The sequence below is a fragment of the Cavia porcellus genome, unplaced genomic scaffold (genome assembly GCF_034190915.1).
Source record: "Cavia porcellus strain 051 isolate PalLab524CR breed Dunkin Hartley unplaced genomic scaffold, mCavPor4.1 scaffold_2, whole genome shotgun sequence".
Lineage (NCBI taxonomy): Eukaryota > Metazoa > Chordata > Mammalia > Rodentia > Caviidae > Cavia > Cavia porcellus.
In genome coordinates this window covers 109,809,260-109,818,919 of record NW_026947485.1, presented here as the reverse complement: position 1 = coordinate 109,818,919, position 9,660 = coordinate 109,809,260, and the positions used below count along the sequence as shown (strand labels likewise).

General features: G+C 45.9%; 1 protein-coding gene across 4 annotated transcripts in view; it reads right to left on the bottom strand.

Moving 5' to 3' along the window:
• Positions 1-9,660, bottom strand: part of Mms19 (MMS19 homolog, cytosolic iron-sulfur assembly component) — a 28,360-nt gene that overhangs the window by 1,262 nt on the left and 17,438 nt on the right. For 2 of the 4 annotated variants that reach the window (XM_003479772.5, XM_063245104.1), the window contains 21 exons: positions 9,268-9,342; positions 8,812-8,889; positions 7,952-8,090; positions 7,578-7,732; positions 7,242-7,317; positions 6,722-6,847; positions 6,488-6,569; positions 6,066-6,166; positions 5,809-5,958; positions 4,927-5,082; positions 3,641-3,740; positions 3,062-3,164; positions 2,855-2,923; positions 2,542-2,668; positions 2,011-2,111; positions 1,804-1,860; positions 1,498-1,684; positions 968-1,050; positions 698-862; positions 559-618; positions 40-140 (listed from right to left, as the gene is read on the bottom strand). In XM_003479772.5, the coding sequence (XP_003479820.1) occupies positions 40-140; positions 559-618; positions 698-862; positions 968-1,050; positions 1,498-1,684; positions 1,804-1,860; positions 2,011-2,111; positions 2,542-2,668; positions 2,855-2,923; positions 3,062-3,164; positions 3,641-3,740; positions 4,927-5,082; positions 5,809-5,958; positions 6,066-6,166; positions 6,488-6,569; positions 6,722-6,847; positions 7,242-7,317; positions 7,578-7,732; positions 7,952-8,090; positions 8,812-8,889; positions 9,268-9,342 (2,291 nt within the window). Of the gene's footprint in view, positions 1-39; positions 218-558; positions 619-697; positions 863-967; positions 1,051-1,497; positions 1,685-1,803; positions 1,861-2,010; positions 2,112-2,541; positions 2,669-2,854; positions 2,924-3,061; positions 3,165-3,640; positions 3,741-4,926; positions 5,083-5,808; positions 5,959-6,065; positions 6,167-6,487; positions 6,570-6,721; positions 6,848-7,241; positions 7,318-7,577; positions 7,733-7,951; positions 8,091-8,811; positions 8,890-9,267; positions 9,343-9,660 lie in introns of those variants that run through there. The other 2 variants (XM_005008045.3, XM_005008046.4) reach the window with 2 other exon arrangements.

Genomic DNA, 9,660 nt, shown 5'->3' with positions numbered 1-9,660 from the left:
TTGACCCTGTCCCATCCCTTCCCATGCCCGAAAACTTACCACTCTCCCCTGGCTGACACTGCTTCCTTACGCACCAGTCTCTTCTTGTCATCCAGTGGCTTGGCTAATGCCCGGATCACCTGTGGTTTATATGGCAGCAACTATGGAGTCAGAGGAGAAAGTCTTAACCTTGTTCAACCATGGCAACCAGGACTGCTGCTTCTTTGGCTCTGTACAACTAATATTTGGAACAAAGCAAAATGTGTTCTATTTTTTTTGTGTGTGTGCGCTGCAAATTGAATCAGAGCCTAGAGCATGGTAAGCACATGCAATGTCTCTTATACTTTAGAGCTTCCAGAGGAAACCAAGTGGTAGGATGGCTATTCTATTAGAGGATGGCCAGGATTTACTAGGTTCATTCTAACCCCAAGAGTGGGGAGAACCCCGTGCCTACTATAGCTTGTAGTTGGTTTCTCAGTTACAGTGCAGGGAGGCTAATCCCACTTGATGAAAACAGTAAGTACTTCTTTGGCTTTTCTAAGAGGTTCCCTGTCCAGGGAGGATGGCCCAGGTACTCACCACAGGAGTGGGCAGGCGAGTGAGAGCATGCATACACTGCAGTGCACCGATCCGGACAGCCTACAACAACCAGAAGGAGGTGAGGGAAGAACTGAGAGAGAGAAATGAGGGGCCAAAGATGTGCTGATGTTCAACGCACCATGGAAGGGCTGGAGCTGAGGTTCAGAAACTTGGTGACCAGCGTGTCAACATGAAGACTCATGACTTGAGGTGCTTCCAGTAGAAGAGGCTGAAGGCAGCTGAGGGTACAGAGCTGAACCACAGAGTCAGAGCAGGACAGGGCCTCTAGCAGCAGGGAAAGAAGCTAAGTGGCAACAGGAAAGGGAAGGATGATTATACTGAGATGCTACTGTCCTTCTGCTAGAGGAATAATTTTATCCCTAGCCTGGAGGCTGACTACACAACTTACTGTGGGCAGCTCTGGCAAGAGCACAGGCTTGGGCAGCCTGTGAAGTACATGAGACAGACCCTTCAGGTAGTTTGGCTTCACATCTGTAAAAAAGGGAGAAGCTTAGTGGAGAAATCGAGTTTCTACTGACATTCTGCTTGAGAGTTCAGTATCTGTCTGCTGGGATTATTAGCCTATAAAAAGTAGTGAGAAAAAAAAGTTCCTGGAATTAAGAATAGGCAAGTTATATCCCTATTAACTTTCTAGGTACACTCTACAGTTACAGCTCTGGGGTTTTGTTCCCCTCTATTGGTAATCTTTTTCTGACAGGCTGGTTTTCACCTCACTTTGTAGCCCATGTTGGCCTCAAACTCATCACAGTAAATCCTGCCTGAGCCTCCCAAGTGCTGGGATTACAAGTGTACACTACCACACATAGCCTGCACCACAATACAGTTCTAAAGTATCAGTGGGATCCCAAATTACTTTAGGGACTGGCCAAGAGAAGGAGAGGTCTATGTATCTGGAACCCTTCTTTCAGACTCTCCTACCTTGGGGAGCAGCATGGAAGCCCTGGACCAGAGCAGGCACATTGTCTGTGAAGAACCGCTGGCGAAACATGATCCGCACTTCAGCGTGGCCAGCGCGAGTCAGCACATCAGTGCAGTCAGACATGAGCAGAGAAAAGCCATCAGCTGCTGCTGGACCTAACTCTGGGTCACTCAGGAGGCCCATGAGCTGCAAAGAAGAAAGCCTGTCATGTACATCACTAGAGAACAATCTTAAAAATGAGGATGGAAGTCATTTCTGGGAGCAGGGGAGTCAACATAAAGTTCTGTCTCCTAGAAAGCACTTACCTGAGTTGTAAGGGAGGAGCTGTGAGGATGGTATCTGAGTACTAGAGCCTTTGTTACCTACAGTGAGAGAGACAGAAAGAGAAGCTGGGGCCCCATATTTAAACCCCAGAACCCTGAGATACAGCTGCTTATGGCTCAGGGTCAAATTGGGATATTTTACTTAGTCACAATTGTTGGTTCTAGTCAGAATCTACTTCCCCTCCTTACCCAGAGCAGCAGTGTGAAGGCCTGATGACGAGTGGGCCCAGAGCCCAGTCCAGCTTCCACCGTATCCACAGCCAACTGCAGGAATTCATCCAGCTGCTGCCCTGAGAAAGGGGACATGCTGATGCAGTAGCAACTCATTTTTTCTTTTAATGACCTATGATGGAAACCCTTTACGTGCAGAGTACCCTAGAGACTATTAGAAAAAGGCAGTATCATTTTGTCTGGATAAAATGACTCAACACCAGTGTGAAAGCCTAGTAAGTAGACTGGGTTGCTAATCTCACTGAAGACTCACCTGTGACCTGGCTACTGTTTAGGCCTTGAAAAGCTTTTTTTCGTTTTAAGCCCCTATAATGTTTTGCCCAATTCTAGTTTTGATTCTTGTTCCAAAGACTGTCCAAAGACAGGGTCTGAGCAGGTGAAGTCCTACTATGTTAGTAGAAATCCTCCTTTTTAAAAAAGAATGAGGAATGAACTTGAAGATTCTTCTGGCAGGTGATGTGAAGAGACCAACCCAAGTTTTCCCAGTACCTGCAGGATGCTTGTTGAGGAGTCCTGCAAAACACTTCGCAGCAGCGTTGGAGGAGAAGGGACAGCTACGGCAGCAGCTTAACTCCAGAAGCTCTCGCATGAGCTGGTTCAGCCGAGGGATTTCCACCTACAGAAAACCTGGCCATGTAATGGACTCAGAAAATACTTGAATTCCGAGAGAATCCCAGTAGAAAGTGGCAGCAGGGGTGAGAGTAGATGAGAACTACTCCACTAAGATTAAGTATTAGTTTGGCTGGGCAAATTTCAGCCTAGAGATCACCCGAGATCCAACTCCCTAAATGTGCTGACTTACATTCTGAGGCAGGGAACACACAAAAGCCATAAGCAATGCAACCAGCCGCCTCTGGCCTGAGGAGCCATCCTGTAAAGGAGTAAGAGTTCCCATTAAGCAGAACCTGTAGTAGATTTGTCTGTCTCCATAACTCCTAAACTAGGGCTTGAAAAATGTTTGAAGAATAAATTCCAAGATTCTTTTCAATCTCATTCACCAGTCTGTCACCTGGAATGGCTGGAATCTGCTTGGGAAGCTGTTTTCAGGCAGAAAGGAGGTGTTGCCATCTAAGAAGAGGGACACTATGTGGGTGACACTCTGGGCTGCTAACCTGGGGACAGAGAATTCGGTGTTATCAGAGAGGATTGTATGGCAACCCGCCCTTTCATCCAAGGTTCTCATTAGGGCTACTGGGCCAATAGTACAGGCCATGATCATTTATTCACACATTCAACAAGTATTATGTGCCTGGAACCTCCCTCATTCTAGACTTTTGTATAGCACAGTGAACAGACAGATCAAATTGGTACTCTCTTAGAGCTTTTTACAACCTAGTGAGGAACCTAGTGAGGGCTGCATATATTTTTTTAATGCTCCATAGGTAATTCTGCAGCTAAAAAATACTGGCCAATGGTCCAACCACCCCATGGTGTTAAAATCCCCTCTTTTTGGCTTGATAGTCAAACTTGAATGACTACCTCCATACTTATGCTCAGGTACAAGGAGAGCTGATGAGACAACTATCTGTTGCTTCTGGAGATTGCAGAGTCCTCCCTAGCTGTAAGCCACACCCACAGTTACACTCACTCAGGGCTCAAGTGAGTAGTGGCAGTACCAATGACAGACACCATGGCAGCCAAGACCTCATCTTCCAATAGCACTTCTCTCAAAACTGAGGGCTCCTTCTCTGTGGAAACAAAACACCAACACACATCCTCACCTATAACCATAAGGCCAAGACGATGGTTCAGATTCAAACAGTCAGTTCCTCTCATCATGATGGGTTTGCCTCTAGCTAAAACAGCTCTTAAATATGTCCTTAGCAGTTCTGTGGTCTTAAGAAACAGCAGTGATCTGAACAAAGTGGGACCATGGAAGCTCTGGAAACACTGCAAAATCCTTAAGGTAGGCTGATACAAATGTTCCATGATTGGAATTTGAAATTCTGACCTTTGGAGAATTTTAAGAAAGCTCAGATTTACCTCTATGGGTCTTTTTTTTTTTTTTTTTTTTTTTTTGGTACCAGGGATTGAACTTACCACCTCATGCTTGCCAGGCAGGTGCTTGTGTCATTGAGCTATATCCCCTGGCTTTTGGGCCCTTCTTTATAGTGACTGTCATATACTTGGCATGGTGTGGCCGGATACAACCAATTACCTTAATTCCTACCAACTATTCTATGATACAGACATGACTATGTTGCCACTTGCCCCCCGCCCCCTTGTGGAAACTGAACCTAGGGCCTTCATGGAGCTACACCCCAGCTCTTATTTTGGCTCTTACAGAGGTACCTAGGCTGGCTCAAACTATTGATCCTCTTGCCTCAGTTCTGCAGAGTGCTGGGATTACAGATATGTGCCATCATGTTTGCTGTAGATATCACTCTTTTTTTTTTTTTTTTTTTGTCTTTTTCATTTTTACCGGTACCAGGGATCGAACTCACAACTGCCTGCTTACAAGGCAGGTGCTTATGCCACTGAGTTAAATCCCCAGCCCCTAGATATCACTCTTTATCTTCATTTTATAAGTGAGGGAACTAAGGCTGAGAAAGACTGGGTATCTTCACCCAAGATAGCAAACTTACAATGAAACCCAACCAAGACTGCTTGGCTGCAAAGCCCAGTTGTAACATAGCAATCAAAGGGAAAAAAGGTTTGCATATTTTTTGAATGTTGCTAGCTACTGGATTTTGGTTCTTGTCATTGTTCATGTTGGCACTTTTGGTCCTGAAGTAGAATCACGTTTGTAGGGACAAAGGACACAAACACTGATGGTACAAAATGTTAGTACCACCAGTACCCAGGGGTGGCAGTGCTGTCCAATAACAGCAGAAGGCAGAATTCTGAGAGGATGAATGAAGTCTAGAAAGTTACCTGGCATGGAAGCCTGTACAGCCAAGGCAAACAAGCAAGGTACAGCTGTCTGATGGAAATACCAGTAGCTCTCAGGGTCCTGCTGGCATTTTTCTGCCACCTGCTGGAGACTCTGACAGACGGCAATAATGTCACTGGGTCCTGTAACCACATTGCCTGTGTGGTAAGAAAGTCAGTGTTCTCTTTAAGATGGACTGTATTTTGAGTACCATATTTTATAGCAGTGCATCTTAATTTTGATGCTATGTAAAAACCAGCAGGGTACTCTCCATAATTACTGTGTAAATCCCCACCCTCTTCACAGATTAATACAACAGAACTAAGCCCTAGGCATCCGTACATTTCTTTTTCTTCCGTGTTTACAATGTTCACAGAAAGGCAAATACTGTGTTATTGATATAATGCTTACCAGAGACTGAAAGGGGTATGGAGTAGGGAATGGAGACAGGATTACTAACAAGTACAGGGGGCTTCTGGGTAGGAGGACTAACTTCTAGTGTTAATATCACAGTAGGGTAACTGTGGTTGATAACAATGAACTGAATGGTTTTCTTTTCTTTTTTCTTTCTTCTTCTTTTTTTTTTTGGTACTGGGGATCGAACTTGTGCTTGCCAGGCAGGCGCTTACACCACTGAGCTAAATCCTCGGCCAGATGTCTTTTTTTCCTTTTTCCTGCTAGGGATCAAATTCAGGCCCTCACTAAATGAGTCTTTCAAAACAGGTAGTAGACAGGACTTTGAAAGTTCCCCCCAAAAGAAATAAGCATCTGAGGTGATAGATGATGTACAGCTGCAAAAAAACCACTTCTTAGAGGTGTCAACTCCAAGCTGGCTGTAGTTCCTTGTTCAGCCAAGCTATGTGATGATTCTTCCACGTAGTTACCTTTATTTATCCTCCCAAGATGCTCCAGCAGCAGAGGCAGCGTCTCCTTGACGATGCTGGGATTTGTTGAAACAGCTGACAAAGCTTGCAGACAGCGCAAATGCGGTGAGCACTTGGGTGACCCATCCCCTCTAGCAAAGTCAGACTCCCCTGAGAGCAACCAGAGAGACACTGTTTCACTTTGGGATAGCAAGCATGAAGGGCCCCAAGCCTTGCTGGAGTGGCCTGGGATACATAAGATTATTAGTCACATATACCTCTGTGCAGCTCCTCAGCAAGCTTGGGTATTAGATGGTTGCTGAAGGCCCCAGGGTAGAGGGTGGCCAGGGCTCCTGATGCTTCCAGTGCTGCTACCCTGCTGGGGCACAGAGCAGATGAACATCAGCATCAGTTGAATGGGCCCACCATTTTCTTGCTGAGGACTGCCATCAGGCAGATCCAGGAGTAGGGGCACTCAAGGTCACTTTGCTAAAGAACAGGACTCAAATACCCACACTACTAAGTTGGACAGGGCTTCTTAACACCCAAGAAGAGAAAGCAGTCCCACATCTACCCATTGGTTAGCTCCCACAACAGACGCAGGGTCAGTACCACAGAGCCTTTGGTCCTTGCTGCATCTGTTGCTGTCAACACAGAGACAGGGAATAGCTGGTACTACCTCCCTGACTTAGAGTCTCACCAACGCTGGGAATCCTCCTCCAAGAAGCTCAGTCTATACAGGTGATCCACTGTCTGCTCCAAGTCCTCAGAAGATAGGAAATCTGGGAAGAAGGGAACACAAATGTCATTTTTCTTCTTCTGCAGCCATTACAACCTTGCCAAAACTACTAACAGAAATCCCAGCATTATAGTTTTCTTAATATAGAAAACTGTAAGGAAGGAACAAATCTTTTCTCTTTCCCTTAAGATGTACCTGGCTGGGCACCCAAGACTGTGAGTGCTCGGATGCCAACAAGCTGAAGCTGGGCACTGGAGTCTGCTAGAGCCATGAAGACCAATAAACACAGCTGGTCCTTGAAGCCACACAGAGGCCTTTCATCTAGGGAGAGACAGAAGCCAGATTATAAGGAAGCCTTTTTTAATTTTTTTTAAGACATGGTCTATTCCTGGCTTCGAATTCACAGTAATCTTCCTGCCTCAGCCTCTCAAGTGCTGGGATTATAGGTGTGCACCACCATCCCCAGCACCTTTATGTTTCATATCCCTGACTTAGCAGTGCTGCAGAGATGACTAGGGTAGATTTTAAGAGCTTGGTCCACTGGGTATCCAGAAACACTACAAATATGGAAGAGGTCTCATCCATTTAGTGCTCTTTTGCTATACCTCTGGGACAAGAGGACCACTATTTTAGGCTACTGTTCTTGTCTTGCTATCTTTTAAGGTCCACAGGACTCAACCGCGTTCAGGATGTCTAAATGGGAAGGTGACCTCACCTTTATCATCATAGCTCCACTTCTGCAGTTTCAAGAAACCCAGGATCATTTCAAGGATTGTCCGCCGCTGGTTGCTCTGTAATGTTTCAAGGGGTACTAAAGTCAAAGACTATTTTAAAGGATTTCAACTCTGCTACTCTGGAGCTGGTGAGAATTATCCTCTTATGGGATAATTCCCCTCAGTCCAGGGAAGAGTGAATATGGAAACAAGCAGCAGTGAATGACAGTGGAACTCCAGATCCACCTGGGCCCAAGCTAAAGCTTTAGCCTCTATCCTAAGAAATGGATCCCAGCATTCAGGGCCCACTGTTGTCCACCAAGACTGTGCTTCTTTACCTGACTATGCTTGTGAAACTGCTCCAGCAGTAAAGGCAGAACGTGGCTGGTAATGTGGTCACAGGCCCGGGCAGATGCACCTGCAGCTGCCTGCAACAGCTTGGCACTAGGCCACACCAGTTTCATGTCCGGCTCACACAGATGGTGCCTGCAGTCTAGAAAGGCAGCAATCACAGACCTGGGGAGCAGGCCAAATGTTGCCTGACTCCCTGACAGTCCACAAAGGTTAGAACAGCTGAGCAGCAGTTACTACTCAAACTGTCTGCAAAGCAGAGCTGCAGCCCCCAGTCGCTGAACATATGAAGGGCCATCCCCCTGAGGAGTATCATCTCTCTTGTGCTCATTCCCCTTTGTGGCTGCCACAGTTCCATTACCTTGTAGAATGTTGCTAAGGAAGGGGTCAAGAAGGTCCTCGGCATCAGCGCTCAGCACAGATCGGGACAAACACGCAGTCAGGGAGTGCAGGGCTGCCAGGCCTTCTGCCTCCACCTGCTCGCTGGCCGTCTGGAACACCTGTCAGAGGGATCCCATGGCTACTGAGGTGAGCCTGCACCAGAGAAGTCCCACCCGTCCAGTGCCTGTTTCCTCAGGGAGGAGTGCTTGTGGTACTTGGAACTAAACTCATGGCCTCTGCACTGAAGTATATCCTGTTCTTTTTTTTCTTCTTATTTTGAGATAGGATCTCATTGAGCCATTAAGTTGCCAAAGCTAAGCTTGAATTTGTGATCCTCCTGCCTAACCTCCCACAGTGCCGGGATTGCCACTATACTCAGCAGTTCATAACTTTTAGGGAACAACAATAGAAATCAATTCCTGACCCAGGGTCTTCTCCACTGGTTATCCACACCAATTCCTCAGCTCTCAAGTAAGACATAATTTCTGAGAAACAGTATGTCAACTCTGAGCAGCAGCTGCTGTTATCTCCTACCCTAAATTGCTTTCTTCTCTATTTAGTATGGTGCCCACACCATGAGCCATGTTCCTTGCCATGGAAGTACAGGAAGTGGACACCAGGCAAAGGTGATCACTATGGTCTCACCAAGCAGCTGGCCCACACCCTGAAACTGTATCACTTGTCATTAAATTGGAAATATGTCCTCTTATGTGCCAACTGAATAATGAAGCACAGCACCCCGATCCTAGGAACAACAGGGAAGAAAACAGGGTGCATCATTTCCCCTTATGCCAGACTAACGGGAGTTAACAGGAGTGAGTTTATCTCAGTAATACTCACCTCTCTGCGGATAGAAGCCCAAAGGCTGGGAAGGAAGTCCTTCAGTTCCTTTTGCCCATATATAGCACAGCAAGCATTCTGCCAAGATGACAGCAAACATCAGCTAGCTATACCCTATAGGGAGGTACCGCAGCATAAAGATACCTAAAGTTGCCTGGCTCTCAGCAGAAAAGCCAGCAGGATGTCACACAGTCTTACCTGGGGCACAGAAAAATAAGACCTCACTCTCATGATAAAGAAGTATAAAGAGGAGAGCTAGCCAGCCTTTCCTCAGTTACCACTGTTACTATGGGACAAGACCACCTGCAGCTGGGGCTTTAGGTCAACACACAGGTCCAAATTTTGGTTCCTCTTGAGACTCACAGACAGCTTTCTGCTGTGCAAGACTGTATCTTTTAGTACTTCTAACTTGTCTAAAGGTAGTTTCATCCTGCAAGGAGAAAAAATATCACTCACCAGAGTCTGCAGAGAATCCAGCTTGGCACTCAAAATCTCAGAATCTACTTTCTCAATCAATAGGGGCAGTAGGAACTGTGGGAAAGAAGAAGAAACTTAAACCTGAGATAAGGTAGGGTCTGAGCTATGCCATCATCACTCAGCCCTTACTGCCACCAGTCTCAAAGAATAGGTGCTATATATATATATATAAAGGAACCATACTTGTTAAGAATTGTGATTATAAGCTAACTTTCCTCCTTACCTCTGACCACAGCCCTCATTATTTAAAAATGGGCAAGTTGGCAAGGCTAGATTTCAAAAGATAGCGCCATCTAGGATGGGACTTACTTTAAGATGAAGTGGTAAGAGTTTTCTATATCAAAAATCTAAGAAACTTGCCATACAAGATGA